This window comes from Prunus mume, linkage group LG6 (assembly GCF_029339155.1).
Source record: "Prunus mume cultivar Tortuosa linkage group LG6, ASM2933915v1, whole genome shotgun sequence".
Lineage (NCBI taxonomy): Eukaryota > Viridiplantae > Streptophyta > Magnoliopsida > Rosales > Rosaceae > Prunus > Prunus mume.
Window position 1 is genome coordinate 7,266,510 of NC_142703.1, and position 17,058 is coordinate 7,283,567.

Consider the following 17,058-nt stretch of genomic DNA (forward strand, 5'->3'; position numbering starts at 1 on the left):
AAGCAGTTATCCCTGTATATGAGAATGTGTGTTCGATTCCCCTATCCATATATCGCTTGTATTACAATTATATTACATGGGGTTTACATGAGTTGGAATGTTATTAGAAACAAATGCTGCACCAGCCAACAAGTACAGAGTATTATGATTAAGGGGAATGTGAGGAGCAAAAGGAGGACTGCCATCTCTCCATCTATCTCTCTCTCTGAGCCCTCATCATAGTTTTGTGTCGGCTCTAAAAGTATACATGAGCTACCAAAAGATGGAGGAGTGCAATGCTTTCATGATTTACAGGGAATGCATGTTGCCCCACCCCGACATTACTAAAACACCAACACTTTTTTCTTCTTTATTTCCTTTATTTCTCCATACTATCTGTTACACATTTTAAATAATTTTTGCTAGTTTATTAAACCAAACCTTCCAAGTTCTAAGAAGAAGCATTTACAACCTCACGAGGGACTAGGAACCACCCACTTCCAAGTTTGATCTCTTAACAAACTGGTCTTTATATTTCTTGAAAGAAAAGGCTTGACTTTTTCATTTGTATATGATTTGTTTATACCAATTGGCTTAGATTTGTTCTGAAATCTATAACTGTTACTGTATATATATATATATATCATATAAAAATATGTATGTGGGTGGAAGTGGCTGGTGGTGGCTTTCCAGGGAGGATTGCTATTCCTATGATCCATATTTGCCACCAAGAGCCTTTTTACACTCTGGCCAACCAAAAACTATAATCACAATTATGATGATGATGATGAGTGCTTTAACTTTGTAATGACATAAACCAATGTATATTCTTTCTCTGTGTAGAGTTGAGCATATGTTGTTAATGTGAAAGGAAAGCAACCCTTCAAAAAGTCATTGTAATTATTCTCATGAAAAAGAAAAGGCCCGTGTAATTATATTAAGGCATCAATCAAATGGGAACTGACCATCTTTTTTTTATTTTTTCCGGGTCATGGCTGAGACTAACAGACATCAAACCTCAAGGAGGATATGCCACTTCTGTGAAAACCATTAATTACGAGTCAATTATTCTTTAGGGCTTTTACCCTTCTGAAAAGGGGAGGATTAGATGCCAAAACAAAACCTTACCCTGAATTGACAAAATAAAAGCAATTAATTCGGATTAGATGCCAAAACAAAATCATGAGCACAGTAGAGCTTAGGTCGCATGATCCAATTTCTCAAAAAAGTCCTTTGTTTTTACTTTAGTGTAAGAATCAGAAAGGCTATTCTAAAACTTATAGCTCGAGTTGTTCGAATCTCCTCTTTCATTATCGCTCGTATAAAAAAACTTATGAACTACTTTATGTATGTAATATGATTTCTTTTTATCCAGTATGTATGCCTTTGTTTATTTTTTATTTTTTTGGTCTGAATTAATATGATTGCTTTACATGATAGTTTTACTGCAAAATTTATTTTGCTTCATTTGGAAGAGCACTGAAAATCAAACTTTTATGGGGTAGCCAAGTAGGCTGATGACGCGTGTACGGTTTCCATGATATGACATTATAATGCGGCACAGGCCTGAGGCTTCCCATCTCTCATGTGCATAATGTAGCAGCAGCAGAAAGTGATATGATAGGGTCCAATCCAATCTAATGGAATGCAATTCGTGAATAAAATCATTCATGGGAAGGGAAGCACCACCTTCACCTTAGCTGGGCGCTGGCTTAACATAACATGTGAAGACGATAAATATTGTAACAGATAATCTATCTGAATTTGGTAATTGCAATTATAGTCCAACTATTATTGCCACCCTTTTTTATTACAAGTAATAATGAATTATTAACAACCGTCCAGGGCCTTTTAATTTGATTACTTTGAGAATTACATAATTTCAACCCATTCCCTTTGCTCAAATGTCTTGGTTGGCAATCTCTCTCTCTCTCTCTCTCTCCATTTACATTTAATTTCCTCCTTTTATGACACTTCTTTTATTGGATGGCAACCAATTCAGTTTAATCAGTTATAATCTGTACCAACCAGTAAGCTACATTTTCGGTAAATACCACCTCTCTCTCTCTCTCCATTTACATTTCATTTCCTCCTTTTATGACACTTCTTTTATTGGATGGCAACCAATTCAGTTTAATCAGTTATAATATGTACTCCAATTAGTAAGCTACCTTTTCGGTAAATACCACAAGATGTCTCCACACCCGAAATGTGGGATTAATTCCCGCTCGGGAGTTCGGTTTGCTCTTAGTTACAAAGTACTTTCAATGGGTTTCGAACCCTCGCTATTGAGGCACTAATTTACGGATGAATTATTTATAAAGTAGTGACATGATACAAACTTTATATAATTTATCAGCAAAGCAACAAATTGAATGTATATGTTATGATGAATTTCACTAATTTACTGAATAATTATTTATAAAGGAGTGACATGATACAAACTTTATATAATTTATCAGCAAAGCAACCACTTGAATGTTACTCTTTCTTAAAAAAAAATTTATATTTGCCAACCAAACACGAATTTTAAATCAAATCTGATAAAATTTCAGGATCTGCCAAACAGGCCCTCAAAGGGGAAGATGCCTTCCCACGCGCTACAGGTGCGGGTTTTGTAATTGAGCGACTCTTCCGCAAATTACAAAACTTTTACGCTCGTTACACGTTGACGGGGCAGCAGATTGATATACCCAAACCTTATCCAATCAAAACATGTCACGTACAAAGCAACCATTGTCCATTGTGCTTGACCGCTGACACCCATTGGTCTGTCGTGAATCTTTTCCGTAACTTCCTATGAGTATATCACTCACTCTTGCTATTAAAATATTAAATGCCCGCCGAACGGTCGTGAGTGGGACCGGTAAAGACGCTCTACGTGGGCCTCAACTGTATCCATACCTGGAGGTTCGGGACCCGACCTATCATTTGAAATTTTCGAACGTTGAAGCCATCGAGATTGTAGTGTTCTGATCTGTATCTGTATGCAGTATGCCCATGCTATGCCTCCTCCACTCGTGTCCCATTTGATTGTTTGCTTCCCATTAATTTTTTTTTTAATAGGCAGACAGAACATTTGTCAGAAATTATGTGCACACAATATTCATATCAAATTTATTATAATCGACAAATCCGTCAAAATAAGGAAGACATAAATTCATTGAGTATCAAGACATATTGATCATTGATATTTTGAAACAAATCATGTGTGCTGACTTCCCATCAAAATTTAACGAATAACTCTTACTATCAGCTTGCTAAAAAAACACTCTAGTACTATAGAGGGGTTCAATCCAACATTATGGATGAAAGAAAAGATGGGCGGTAGAAAAGTTCCAAGCTTCTCTTACTTAGAGCTCAAGGCCATAGTTTATCTTTTGTATTGGTTAATCCATCATTATGACCTAAGTGGTTATAGGTGTTCAACAACCATTTCTATGTGACAGAGACACATGACCAACCAGATAATCGCCTACAATTTCATGTATATATTCATATTCGATGTAATTAGATGATTGGATAATGTTTATGCTTGTAGCTTGCTTTCAAACTTTTTACTTGCCCAATATATTGTGTCAACGTTCATACTTTCTACATATGCTTTCGTTGCTTTGAAACAAATTAACCAATATATATATTATATTTGAATTTGAACTTGTATATGACCAAGGGTAGGTTTAAAACAAATTATTTGACTTGAACGCTGGAGGTTATTTTGTAAATATTGTGACAGTAGTCATAACACACCAGAAACTGAATTGGATGAGTAAACCTGGGCATGTATTTCAAATAAAAAACAAAATTATTTCCCTCCTTTTTCTCTTGAAAGGAAGGGTGGTTGGCTAGCGGAACATTTGAACCAATAAAACGAATAAGTTAGCAAACGGTAGCTATAAAACTAGTTGAACATGACGATAGCTATATGCAAATGAAATGGACAAGCTCACCCGCTTGCGAGAATATTATTTGAAAGGCTAGTGTTAATGTTTTTGAATTCATGTGGGGGGATTTTGTCCTCTAATTAAAGCAATAGTAATGACACACACCGTCATTCAGTGTTCAAAATGATGGCACAGTTTGTATAGTTATATCTAAATTCGAATCATCCTCGATTAATTAAAAAAGATTTTCGTAGTTACAATTATATCTGACATAGAAAAATGTTTACTGCAACAAATTAATTGTACATGATGAGTTTGTAAAAGAGACGACTATGGTCCACAACTACATGGGATCCAAAGTTATGGTGGATATCGTTTTCCTTGATTGAAAGCAATAGCTTAATAAGAGGTTAGAACATTAAATAGCTTTTTATTGAAATGCCCGGATCTATGTCCTGTAAGTAGGATCTCAACCCGAAATCTGTAGCCAGCCACCCCTCTGGTGCCCGTGAAGATCCAGGTCTAGCTCGCTAAACTTGCCAAATCACACGCGCCGTAGAAGCAACTGCACCGGATATTTTTGTTTTTGAATGGTGTTTAGATGTTTGATTTGAAAACGGGTAAATGGGTTTAAACCCGGGAAGGCTCGGAAACAGGTTTGGGCAGTAGCTTTGGGAAAAAAGGGAAGTCGGACGGAGAGAGTATTAAAGCAGAGAGCGTGAAAAGAGAAAGAGAGAAAAGCAAAAGGTCATGGACTGGAGGAGGAATGTGAGAGTCTAAATTGGAAACAAAGAAACCTTTACATCAAACAACATCTCCAACAACAAAGATAATATCATCTCTCTCTATCTCTCTCTCTCTCTCTCTCTCCGTCTCTGAGTTACTGTTTTGGTTGTAGATCTTTCTGTGAAACCCTTGTGGTTCTTACTTCTGTTTCCTCAAGAGCCGGCAATACAGGGACATAATCTACTTGTTCTAAGTATACGTATTTAAGAGTTTAATTACATTGATTTGGTAAAAATCTTTTTGAGAAGTTGTGGATTTGATGGCGAGATTGTGAAGTGTGGTCTTAAGTTTTGGCTTAGAGTGAGAAATCGTTAGTGTGCCGGTGGTAGGGAAGCAAGAAACAATGGCGGCAGGAGGGACATTGTCATTTTCGGTAGCGTCCATGGTGGAGGATGTGCTTCAACAGCATGGTACTCGCGTCGGAGATCTCAATTTGGAGTCTAGAAAAGCTGAGGAAGCTGGTAATCACTTTTCCATTAATGTTTCTTTCTTTCTTCTTCTTCTTTTTGTCGGGAAAAAAAAATTCTCCAGCTAATACCTAAGAATATGCATTGATCGAAGTTTCTTCTATAATTCTCTTCGAATTCAATATTGTGTTTTCATCCATTTTCTCAGCAACCAAACAGAGGATCAGCTCTCGCTCTCTCTCTCTCTCTGTTCTGATTTAACTTCACCAGTTAGATACTTGAAGAAACTTGTTTATTTGCTTTAAATTTTTTGAATTTTGTTCCAATCTACGATTGTCCTACCATCCGACCGATGATTCTGTATATGTGGTTCTCTGAAGCAATGTGGGCACACACTGGCGAATTGTGTTACTTATTCTCTCTTAAATTGTCCAATTTTGAACGAGTTTGAAATAGTAAAAATTGAGTACTTGAGAGTTGGGTTACATTTCATTGCCTAAGCTAAATGAGCTAACCTTTGTTGTGTAGCATCAAGAAGAAATGAGGCTGCTGGGTGGCTTAGAAAGATGATCGGTGTTGTTGTGGCTAAAGATTTGCCTGCTGAGCCTTCCGAGGAAGAGTTTAGGCTTGGATTGAGAAGTGGGATTATCCTCTGCAACGCTATCAATAAGGTTCAACCTGGAGCTGTGCCCAAGGTGACCCTGATCCTAATTTCCGGCTTTCTTTCAATTTCATTTTCAATTTTTTAAAATTTATCCATTATTTACCTTACATAACTTTTTCCCAGGTGGTAGAAAGTCCATGTGATTCAGCTTTGATCCCTGATGGGGCGGCATTGTCTGCGTTTCAGTACTTCGAGAATGTGAGAAACTTCCTTGTTGCTATTCAAGAAATGGGGCTTCCCACGTTTGAGGCTTCCGATTTGGAACAAGTATGTACTCGTGCAGAATCAAATTCTGAGGTTTAATAACAATGATTTAATGATAGGCTTTTACACGAATGGTCTTCTTCATTATTTTGTAGAGATTTATTTAAGACAACTACTATGCACATCAAATTTCTGGAATTTGTAGTCAGAAAACTATAATTTCAGAATTAGATTATCTAAGATAAGTATTTCTTTAACATCTGTACATTTTATCTTGTTATCTTTCAGGGAGGGAAATCGGCAAGGGTTGTGAATACAGTTCTGGCACTTAAATCCTACAGTGACTGGAAACAGACTGGGGGTAATGGCATATGGAAATTTGGTGGAAATATAAAACCTACTACGTCAGCCAAGTCTTTTGTAAGAAAAAATTCCGAGCCATTCACGAACTCGTTGTCAAGGACCTCCTCAATGAATGAAAAACCTTTGAGTGCTCAGGCCTCTGATCTTGATTCTAATAAAATGGTTGGTAAGCTAAACTTTTGTTATCATTATTTCTGTTTATATTTATTTATTTGTATCTCTGCATTCTTTCTCAATTGAATTAGAAGAATAACCATAAGCTTTTCCTTTCCTGTTCGCATATTTGCAGTCTAGTTCTCGCACCTTTAGTATGCTTGTCCGTGCACTTCTATTAGATAAGAAGCCTGAAGAAGTTCCAGTGGTAAGGGCAATGCACTCAGTAGTGTGAGTTATATTGTTCAGCATAGCTATTTTCTAATTAAGTTGGCGAAACAGTCTTTCATCTGTACCAGTCATATCTGCTACTTGAATTTTTTCGTTCACAATCCTAACTGGTTTGTGTTTGACCACCCAATTGCGTTTTTAACTTGCATGAAAAAGGGGGCAATTGTTGATTCATTGATACCACCACCTATAAATTACTATTAATCACTGTCAACTTTATCTTCTAACATTTCTGCTCGCTCTTAATTGGATTATTTTATCCTTCTGGCTGTAACAGGTGGTAGAGTCTGTGCTAAGCAAGCTCGTGGAGGAATTTGAGCAACGTATTGCCAGCCAATATGAATTGGTATGCCAGTCTTTCTCATTAAAAACTTTTACCTTTTTTTTATATAAACATTATTAGGAGACTTTCACCTGTTCAACATGACTAGGGTCATCATTTATATGTTTGCATGTGTTAGACAAACCTAATATCAGAAAATGAGGCATCCATGAATTTTTACATTGGAAACATGAGCTATTAGATTTATATACTGTTTGTTCCTTGTCATTTTAATTTAAACCTAAACATGTGCCTATTAATATATCTTACAGACAAAAACAACTCCGAAAGATGCGGCTGTTTCTCACAGCAAAAAGCCTTCAATGAAATTCGCTTCTGGTGACAAAATGGTAACTATTGTGCTTTACCTTTTGAACAGCAAGTGAAACTCGTATTTTGACGTCAACGTCTATAACTAGATTAAAACTCATATATTTGTGTCTTTTGCAATAATAATTAGATGGAAGACAAAAACTCGTTCAATAAAAGTTACATCTCTGAAGAGGAATCAAAAGGTCGGCTGCTTAAGCAGCAAATGATCTTCGATCGACAACAAAGAGATGTTCAGGTGGGTTTCAGCTGTGAAGTAGTCTCCATTTTATTTTGTTATTGGTTCGCATATTTATGCCATTGCCACATGTAAATTTTGCAGGAACTAAAGCAAACTCTTCACACTACAAAATCTGGTATTCAGTTTATGAAAATGAAGTTCTGTGAGGAGTTCAACAATATTGGTATAAACTCATAAGAAAACTACTTGTTGCTTTTGGTTGCCTTTTCCCTTTGGGGTTGGTATCTCTTTTTCTAATTCAAGCTTTTGCTTCCATAGGTTTGCATATTCACAGCCTAGCTCATGCTGCGAGTGGGTATCACAGAGTTCTTGAGGAAAACCGAAAGCTTTACAATCAAGTCCAAGACCTCAAAGGTAATAATAAGATCATTAGTTGTCTATACTTAAAGTTTCACACATGCCTAAATAATGCTAGTCCTCAAAATGGTTAATTAGTTATTTGTTGTGTTGATTAGGAAGTATCAGGGTTTATTGTCGAGTGAGACCTTTCTTATCTGGACTTTCAAACTATATGAGCACTGTGGATCACATAGAAGATGGAAATATCACTATTAACATCCCCTCAAGACATGGGAAAGGACGTAGGTCCTTCAACTTTAACAAAGTCTTTGAGCCATCTGCAACCCAAGGTTGGTATGGTTTTTATTAAGAAGGTTTTTTTGGAGAAAAACAATCTTCAGAGTTTTATTATCTTAACATTAAGCTTATATTTATAACAATATTTTGTTCTATTTTATTGCAGCGGATGTTTTCTCTGATATGCACCCACTGATTCGGTCTGTCCTTGATGGTTACAATGTTTGTATTTTTGCATATGGCCAAACAGGATCAGGGAAAACTTACACTATGGTAATATATGCTCTCTATCTCTGAATACATGCTATTTTATGTAAATTGTTGCTTGATTGATTAATGCATGCATACTATCGTTGATTTTTGGTACTTGCATGATTAGACTGGACCCAGAGAGCTTACGGAGAAAAGCCAAGGTGTAAATTATAGGGCATTGGGAGACTTGTTTCTGATAGCAGATCAAAGAAAGGACACTTTCAACTATGATGTTTCTGTTCAGATGATTGAGATCTATAACGAGCAAGTCCGAGATCTTCTTGTTACTGATGGAACTAACAAAAGATATCCTTTACTAATTTACTGCTTAATTTAGTTTTTCCTTAATGAGGTCAAGAAACTTGACATTGGTTTCTTGGCAAAAGACAAACAGAAAACTCAAGATATCTTTTGAACATCAGTTTGTTACTTTTTTAAAAATAAATTTGTTTAGCTGTACTATTTCATTGGACTTTAAATATACCTAATTTTCAGTATGGGTCAAAATCAAGATGAAAATGTGCTTGTTTATCTACAATTGCCAGGCTTTTCTTAACTGGTTGTTACATTAGAAATTCGTAATAGTTCTCAGACAGGTCTCAGCGTGCCCGACGCAAATCTTATTCGTGTCTCATCAACATCTGATGTTATTGATCTGATGAACCTTGGACAAAGAAATCGTGTTGTGGGTGCAACTGCCCTAAACGACCGTAGTAGTCGCTCTCACAGGTAGGAATCTAGTCTTCTGTGGTGCCAAGTTTGTACGAATACTTAAATGGGAATTAGCCAACTCTAACTTTTATCAATATGCAGTTGCTTGACTGTTCATGTTCAAGGAAGGGATTTGACATCTGGAGCTATTCTTCGTGGCTGTATGCATTTGGTTGATCTTGCAGGGAGTGAGAGGGTAGACAAATCTGAGGTGACCGGAGATAGATTAAAAGAAGCTCAACATATTAACAAGTCACTCTCGGCTTTAGGGGATGTGATTGCTTCCCTTGCCCAAAAGAACTCACATGTCCCTTACAGAAACAGCAAACTAACACAGCTGCTCCAAGATTCACTGGGTAAGTTTAACTACCACATGCCTTCTTGAGAATGGTATACATTCTGTCTTTAGCCTTAGATTATCCAAGAAAATTTGATTACGACTCTTTGTTTGTAATCTTATTTTAGGTGGACAAGCCAAGACACTTATGTTTGTTCACATAAGTCCTGAGCCAGATGCTGTCAGTGAAACAATAAGTACACTTAAATTTGCAGAGCGAGTAGCCACAGTTGAACTTGGTGCTGCCCGGGTAAACAAAGATAGTACAGATGTCAAAGCACTCAAAGAACAGGTTTTTACATTGTCTCTCAGACTGTCACTTGTATGGTTCTTCCAGACGGTTAGCTTAAGAATCAATTCTTACTTCGCATTGTTGAACTTTTTGTGATCAGATTGCTGGTCTTAAGGCAGCACTAGCCAGGAAAGAGGAGGAAGATGAACACAATAAACGCCCAGCCTCTGGTGGTTCCGATAAATATAGGACAAAAGCTAGTGAATTGTCACCTTTTCATTCCAAACATCAGGGTACAGACATGCTAGGCAATCAGATTGGCTGCCGGCAACCAATGGGCAATGTAGTGATCACTGAGGTAAATTTTACTTTTTGGTTGTGATTCGGAAGGAAGCCATCATTTTATAACTGTCAGTAGATTTCTAGCCAAAATTTGAGTTTGATGCCTTATGGCTCTTGGATACCAAGAGACATTTGAATTATGGGGTTTCTAGTCCCTTGCCCTAGATTAATTTTAGCAACCATTCAATTAGTATGTTCTAGTGTTGTGAACTTAGCGTTGTCGCTTGATGTACTGGTTTTGTAGCCCCACAACAATTCGGCCTCAAGGCAAAAAAGAGAGAGCTTTGATCTTGATGAGCTACTAGTGAATTCACCTCCCTGGCCCCCAGCTGAAAGTCCTAGCCAGAATTATGGGGAGGATGATAAAGACATGGGCTCGGGTGAGTGGGTGGATAAGGTTATGGTGAACAAGCAAGAAGCAGCAAGCAGAGCTCGAAATCCTTTAGGATGCTGGGGAGCAGACAATGGGAATTTATCTGATGTTTTCTACCAGAAATATCTCCAGGATTCTTCCAAGGTTTATCCAGAACAGTCGTACAATATGTTCATGGGAAGCAACGGGTTCAATGTCGCTAGTACAGATGACATGGATGATCTTGATGCTGCCACCAGTGACTCTTCAGAGCCAGATCTGCTCTGGCAATTCAATCAGACTAAACTTACTAACATGGGCAATGGCATTGGGTCAAAGACCAAGAAATCTAATGCAAAGCAAGTGAAAAGCCCAGATCTAAGGTAAATTTTGAACTTGGCCTTCTGTTATGCATTTTTACATGCCGTGTAGTGAGTTTATATAATCAGCTTCCTAAAAACTTGCTAATGATTTCTGCAGCAAGAGCTTTAATCCTTCTTCTCTAGGCCCTTCACCTTCACGGAAACCTTTGAATGGGGTGCCACATAGGATTGCAAGGCAGCCAGCTCCAGCTGAGATGAAACGCAAAGCTGGGAATAGAAAGTAGAGGTGTTAACTTAACACGTTGAGAGAGGGTGATTCAAATATTATTTTTTTTTCGTAGTGATTTCTTTGATTTTGTTACAGAGAGAGAGAGAGAGAGAGAGAGAGAGAGATTTTACTATTTTCTTCATTTTTTTTTTCCGAAAAGGAAAAATATTGTAAGTTTTATATACAGTTAAGTGCAGCAATAAATCCAGTTGCTTGTAAATTTAAGAGTGAGTTGTGTAGACAAATACTGCCAGACTTGGTTTGGATGACGGATAATTCTGTTTATAAATTTATAAAACTTTCTTTGTACAAATTTTATGGTTCCAGTTATTGTATTAACGATCACCAAGGAAACCAAAACACTTAATTAATCACACTAACATTAAGCAAAGATTCAATTCTTTTATCTGATATCTATCTAAACAAGTTGGTGCGTTAAATTTTTTAAATTAAAAAAAATGATTTAGATGCTTCTTTTCCTATCTATAATCTATCAACTAACGACAAGAAGAGTTGGTTGATTCTTAAATAAATTAAACGTTGATGATTGTAACAGCAACAATAATAGAGATATCTTTTTGAAGCAGAGAAGTTTTCATATCGTTCACATGCAAAATTATGATTATATAATTCATAAACTTATAGTGATATACCCAAAAGAATTTCTATGTGGTCAAATTTTGTGTTCCAAATCCACGACTTATAGTAGGTAAGGTTAATTCATTTTTGGAGGCCATAGGATATGCTGAATTTAGTGTGTGTGTGATGATGACATATTCCAATCTATAAAGATTGACATAAACTTCCCCCCCATTGAGCCAGCCAATTCTCAACCCCAACCAACCTCACCTCTCAAGTCTCATCATTTTCATATCAGCAAGCAAGAGACTAGATAACATGGCGGCCATCAGTTTAAGCCAGGAATTTGCCAGTCCAGTAGCAGCGGCCAGGTTGTTCAAGGCCTTGATCCTAGACTCCCACAACCTCATCCCCAAGCTCATGCCTCAGGCCATTAAGAGCATCGAAATCATCCACGGCGATGGAGGCGAAGGAAGCATCAAGCAGATCAATTTTGCTGAGGGTAATTAATAAATTAACCACACATGTCGACTTTATTTAAAATCATCAATCACATTTCTCTGTCATGTTTAATTCAATAACATATGCATGATATGCAGGTACTCGTTACAAGTACATGAAGAACAGAATAGACATCCTGGACGTCGAGAATTTGGTGTGCAAGTACACACTGATTGAAGGAGACGTGTTGGAGGACAAGATCAAGTCTATTACTTATGAGGTGAGGTTTGAGGCTTCTCCTAATGGTGGTTGTACTTGCAAGATGATGAGTGAGTACCAGGCTGCTGGTGACTTTGAGATCAATGAGGAAGAAATCAGGGGTGGCAAAGAAAGAGCAATGGGCATGTACAAGGTTGTTGAAGCTTACCTCTTCGAAAGTCCCGGTGCCTACGAATAGCTGCAGCCTCAAGAGTCAAGACATATTTTCTTCTCGCCATTCATATCCACCCGTCTCTCTTCTTTTCATCGAGTCTTTGGTTGTAGTCTTTGAAATATATGGACATGTGAAATATATAAACCAACAGCCATAGTTACATAAGGTTAATTAATGGTTCATTTTCATCTGCTACACAATGTCAATGCCTGTTTGATGTTTCAAAGTCAAGGAAGTGGGGACAAAGTAAGAAATAATGTCGTATACCAAGAATGAAGAAAACGACGGGTGGAAATTAATCCTTGTATAAGCAGCCAGGGGACCAGGACAGAAAATAACCAAACTCAGACTTAATCAGCAGGACATCAACCTTTTCAATTACTCATTATTTCAATCACATCAGTCACTTAACTTAACACCCTCTCTTTGCCAGAATATCAATGATTAATCTGGTATCAGTCCACATTACATGAATTTACATTGTAACTAAAGATATTCCAAAATAAAATAAAACAATGGAAGCAATAGCTATCTGAGTTGCACTGCACTACCAAAATTTCCTTGCACACGAATGAAAAAATGAGGCTCTACATGAGCCTGTATTATCAGGATGACACACCACTTCGGAAGATCTCGTAGCAAGGCAGAGAATGCTTGTTCGTATGAGAAGAGACGGAAGATTATAAATTGGAGCTTTATTGGAAAATCTCCTGCATAAACGGTATCTCATGTACAGATTGAACAGAACGGGTATTTTGTCTTTTTGATGATGATCTCACAAAACTGTAGCGTAGTTGAATGGGTATAAGGAAAAGAAGCAAGCCGCAGAAGAGTTAAAAGTTGAGTCCTGGAGGTTTGAACATGGTTTAGGAGACACCTCCTTTGAAAAACCCATCACATTGGAACAGAACCATGAGGAAGAAGAATTCCAAGTGATGGAGAATGAGATATTTGAGAGACAGATAGATGTGAAAGGCGATTTGTCGAGTCCAGAAAAATTCCCAGCAAAGGTGATATTAGTGCCGACCATATTCTCAAAGGTGACTCCTTTAACAAATGGCAGTTCATCAGGATCAAATTTTTCATCAGGGTGTGAGCCACTCTGACCTGTAGCCTCCATTGCCAAGTGAATATTTTCCATTTCGACATTGGATATAATTATGTCCTTCATATAACCTCCTCTTCCCCTAGATGTCTTGAGTGCAATGCCAATGAACGAGTTACGTAGATGAAGCTGCTCTACAAGTATGTTCGATATGCCTCCAGACATCTCACTGCCAAATGCCAGGCCAGCGCCCAAAGAGGATTGAAGGTTAACACCCCGGATATGCACATTTTTGGTGGGTTTGCCATAGGCAATTCCATACTCATCCCAACCGCTCTTAAGAGCAATTGCATCATGACCCATACTAATGTTGCAGTTCTCAATGCAAACATTCTCCGAAGAATCTGAAGTCACGGTTATACACATGTTGCAAAAGATATTTAGGCTCTTCAAACTTTTCATAAAAACTAGCAAGAACTTCAGCATAGAGAAAAGAAAAATTAACTAAGAACCTATACATTTCTCATCAATGAGGGGATGAATCTCTAAATAAATAACTACACAGATTGATCAGGGAGAGGAACGCAGAAAAGATAAAGCAGTAATAGATAAATGGTCTGAAAAGTAATGTTTGACACACCTGGGACTATACCACTAGTATATGGAGATGCAGGAGAAGCATGAACAGTTATGTTCAGAACTTGCACATACCTGTATTATTTTAACATATAATCAACAATATCAGTTCAGTTGAACACACAAGAAATGTGACATTGACCTAAAAAGCTACCAGCAGTACCTGCAGTACGCTGGATGAATGTTCCAAGCGGGGGAGTTCAGGAGGGTTAAATTTGATATAGTGACATTATCACACCCGGTGAATTCCACTAGATGTGGTCGGCTGTAATTCAAGGCATGAGAGCTAAATTGCTCCCACCAGACAGAACCTTGTCCATCAATGGTTCCATTATCACCTGGTAAAATTTATTGAATGTGGAAGAGTTACATGAGGAAGGCAGAACTTGGATGCATCTCAACAGGACAACTATTTATGCACGAATATCCTCACCTGTTATCACCACATCACTTAAATTGTGTCCGTTGATCAAGCTACGATATCTCCAACCAGGCAAGTCAATCCCTCGACCATAAGAAGGTAGAGGTTTCACAATATCCCAGTGAGTGTAATCCTGCATAACCATTGCCAACACTGAGTCTTATACACTCTTGTTATTATTATTATTATTATTAAAAGTAAGAATGATTCTTTTAGATCAAAGCAGAGAAAAATTTGTGTTTTATGTGAACCTGGGATCCAAGAATGATGGCACCTGCTTCCAGGAAGAGTGTGAGGTGGCTGGTAAGGTTAAAACTTCCAGTAAGCCAGCTGCCAGGCGGAACATAGAGCTGAGCACCACCCTTGTCAGCAAATGACTTGACATAGAAAATAGCATTTTGAAAGGCTACCGTGTTCAATGTTTTCCCATCTCCAACTGCCCCAAACTCCAAGAGTGACACGCTGTGAGGTCTGGGATCCAAAGACATCTTGTTTTCACATTGTCCATTCTTTCCTTCTCCATTGTACTGAACAGCACTACTAAATGCCAGAAACAGAACCAGAGCCAACTGAAAAATAGGAAAACAGAAGAAATAAAGGTTACTGGGAAGTTTGAGATGCCTACCCGTCACACCATTCGCAAGAACCGAAATGTTAATATAGGATGCATGTATATTGTATATCAATAACATCATGGTAAAAGAACAGAAAATGCCTTACATTTGGTTATCTCATTGCACATAAGATACAAAAATACTGCAACAGACTTGGTTGAACACCAAGACAACACTAAATTGAAAGAGAATACGAGAGTAAAAGAGATACAACATAAACTTACTGGGTGAAAAGACTTGAAGTAAAAGAGATGCATGCGAACCGGGGAAAACAAGATTTATACCCCTATTCTACAGTGAATGCAGGTAAAGCAAGAGGCAATCTAAGAATTATGAATTCATAAATAAAAACTGGGCTTTCAGTTTCTGCTCTTGAAAATGTGTCCCTCTGTAGGAGACCGTATCTTGTGTTAAGATTGTGCTTTCTGCTGATGTCTGAGATACTTTTTTATATTTTTTTTCCTGGTGTAGTTCGAATGTTTGTCTGTAGCTTTTTATTTATTTTTTGCTTTTTGGTGATGATGCAATGGCGGTTTAAAAATTCGATAATCTCATAGCAGATGTTCACGTACCTATTAGCTAGTTTACATTGCCAAACATCCAATGTAAATCCCATATACAATCTTTAGATCAAAAAGCCTAAGAGAGAGGAAAAGAGAGAATTTTTCGCAGACACACAGATGGTGAAGATAAAAAACCAGTAAATATATTTATGAATCAAATACTAGATATCAAACCAACGTACTTACTAGCCTCTTCATGAGTCTTTACTCTTCCACTTAGCAGCAATGAACCAAATTCAGACAGCAGCAGCAGGCTCTCTAAAACAAAACCCCAGTCAGGAAACCAAGGAAGAAGAAGGAGGAGGAGGAGGAGGAGGAGGAGAGGAAGAGAAGGGAAAAAAGAACAAGTAAGAGGCTTGTGTTATAAAATGGCACTGATGTACATGAAAACAAAAAGAGAAGAAAAACAAACGGGGGTGAGAGAAAGCGACAGCTAAAAAAGAAAAAGCCAGCTGCTTGATTTCCATTTTGCATGACAATAAAAAGCAATTTCGACGCATCAAAGTTGGAAAGTGCAATTTGAATAATATTTTAGGAAATCCTTGACAATAAAAAAGCAATCTTCACAAACAAAATTACCATCTACAACACAATTCCCAACATAGAATCATGTCTTGCCGACACAAACAATTTTGGCACCGAAGCCTCAATCAATCACAAACATAAAATCAAGAGAAACAGAGTGAAAATAAAAATCTTTGTAATTAATTACTTAAATGTTTAATGACAACAACAGAAAGAATAAACAAAGGTTTGTTCATGTAATGAACAATGAAGGCAGGCAGGAGGCAGGGGACTTGCCATGGCATGCGAAGAGAGACTAGTGGCGTGGGGGCGAAGGGACCATGTCATTGATGTGTCGACATTGAAATTTTGCAAGGCTAGCGTCACCCAAGTATGCCAAAGCGCCAGATCCCAACCACTTGTGCCGTCATCAGTGGGCCAACTCAACCCTTTCTTCCCTTCCTTTTACCTTACCTTCCTTTTACCTTACCTCCTTGTGCTCTCTCTCGTTCCTCGCACGGACGGTCACATTGTTTTACCAAAAATCTGCGACGCCAACTGTTGCGGAGCTGCTGCTGCTACTGGATCATGAATTCATTAATTTGCCAACCATGTTACGTATAGTTACATGAATCACAGTTGTCAAGTTGGCTTCGAATTGGTAGAAGGCAAGCCAGAGCTTGTCTTATCTGATTAGTAGTAGGACAGGATAACTAGTGATACGTACATAGGATAAGTGCTTCTAGTTCTAGTGATTTTAATTCAAGTGTATTGACCAAAACAACCTTGGTTAAAGGAGACAATCACATGGGGAACCCGCGGCAGTGGACTGTGTCTGTGGAGGAGCATGGCATAACAAAGAAAG

General features: G+C 37.8%; 3 protein-coding genes across 4 annotated transcripts; 2 read left to right on the forward strand and 1 right to left on the reverse strand.

Moving 5' to 3' along the window:
• Nucleotides 1-4,587: 4,587 nt before the first annotated feature.
• On the forward strand, nucleotides 4,588-11,270 carry LOC103334002 (P-loop nucleoside triphosphate hydrolases superfamily protein with CH (Calponin Homology) domain-containing protein). Its single transcript, XM_008236915.3, has 19 exons — nucleotides 4,588-5,110; nucleotides 5,585-5,751; nucleotides 5,844-5,987; nucleotides 6,213-6,449; nucleotides 6,577-6,648; nucleotides 6,949-7,017; nucleotides 7,266-7,343; nucleotides 7,454-7,561; nucleotides 7,646-7,727; nucleotides 7,823-7,918; nucleotides 8,020-8,193; nucleotides 8,307-8,413; nucleotides 8,520-8,698; nucleotides 8,960-9,121; nucleotides 9,206-9,459; nucleotides 9,569-9,732; nucleotides 9,833-10,030; nucleotides 10,259-10,749; nucleotides 10,847-11,270. Exons 1-19 carry the CDS (start codon nucleotides 4,993-4,995, stop codon nucleotides 10,971-10,973), a joined length of 3,027 nt encoding a protein of 1,008 aa, XP_008235137.2. The 5' UTR covers nucleotides 4,588-4,992; the 3' UTR covers nucleotides 10,974-11,270.
• A 480-nt stretch (nucleotides 11,271-11,750) lies between these two features.
• On the forward strand, nucleotides 11,751-12,610 carry LOC103334001 (major allergen Pru ar 1-like). Its single transcript, XM_008236914.3, has 2 exons — nucleotides 11,751-12,038; nucleotides 12,136-12,610. The coding sequence occupies exons 1-2, from the start codon at nucleotides 11,855-11,857 to the stop codon at nucleotides 12,432-12,434; spliced, it is 483 nt and encodes a 160-aa protein (XP_008235136.1). The 5' UTR covers nucleotides 11,751-11,854; the 3' UTR covers nucleotides 12,435-12,610.
• A 135-nt stretch (nucleotides 12,611-12,745) lies between these two features.
• On the reverse strand, nucleotides 12,746-16,462 carry LOC103334000 (putative polygalacturonase). Of its 2 annotated transcripts, none has more exons than XM_016795349.2 (6): nucleotides 15,876-16,462; nucleotides 14,764-15,081; nucleotides 14,525-14,645; nucleotides 14,255-14,429; nucleotides 14,096-14,166; nucleotides 12,746-13,859 (listed from the first exon to the last, which is right to left on the reverse strand). In XM_016795349.2, the coding sequence occupies exons 1-6, from the start codon at nucleotides 15,885-15,887 to the stop codon at nucleotides 13,186-13,188; spliced, it is 1,371 nt and encodes a 456-aa protein (XP_016650835.2). In that variant the 5' UTR covers nucleotides 15,888-16,462; the 3' UTR covers nucleotides 12,746-13,185. The 2 variants fall into 2 exon arrangements, with proteins under 2 accessions (XP_016650835.2, XP_088910272.1); XM_089054146.1 differs by having other exon boundaries at nucleotides 15,872-16,038.
• Between the last annotated feature and the right edge of the window lie 596 nt (nucleotides 16,463-17,058).

What these genes read in the sequence shown, in the direction of transcription:
- LOC103334002 (XM_008236915.3), top strand. Translation starts at nt 4,993, where the DNA reads ATGGCGGCAGGAGGGACATTGTCATTTTCGGTAGCGTCCATGGTGGAG. An exon ending in AACCTGGAGCTGTGCCCAAG is followed by an intron (nt 5,752 to 5,843) that starts GTGACCCTGATC and finishes ACTTTTTCCCAG; the next exon opens with GTGGTAGAAAGTCCATGTGA. An exon ending in GCTGCTCCAAGATTCACTGG is followed by an intron (nt 9,460 to 9,568) that starts GTAAGTTTAACT and finishes ATCTTATTTTAG; the next exon opens with GTGGACAAGCCAAGACACTT.
- LOC103334001 (XM_008236914.3), top strand. Translation starts at nt 11,855, where the DNA reads ATGGCGGCCATCAGTTTAAGCCAGGAATTTGCCAGTCCAGTAGCAGCG. An exon ending in GCAGATCAATTTTGCTGAGG is followed by an intron (nt 12,039 to 12,135) that starts GTAATTAATAAA and finishes CATGATATGCAG; the next exon opens with GTACTCGTTACAAGTACATG.
- LOC103334000 (XM_016795349.2), bottom strand. An exon ending in CCATCATTCTTGGATCCCAG is followed by an intron (nt 14,646 to 14,763) that starts GTTCACATAAAA and finishes ATGGTTATGCAG; the next exon opens with GATTACACTCACTGGGATAT. An exon ending in TACTAGTGGTATAGTCCCAG is followed by an intron (nt 13,860 to 14,095) that starts GTGTGTCAAACA and finishes CCGTGACTTCAG; the next exon opens with ATTCTTCGGAGAATGTTTGC.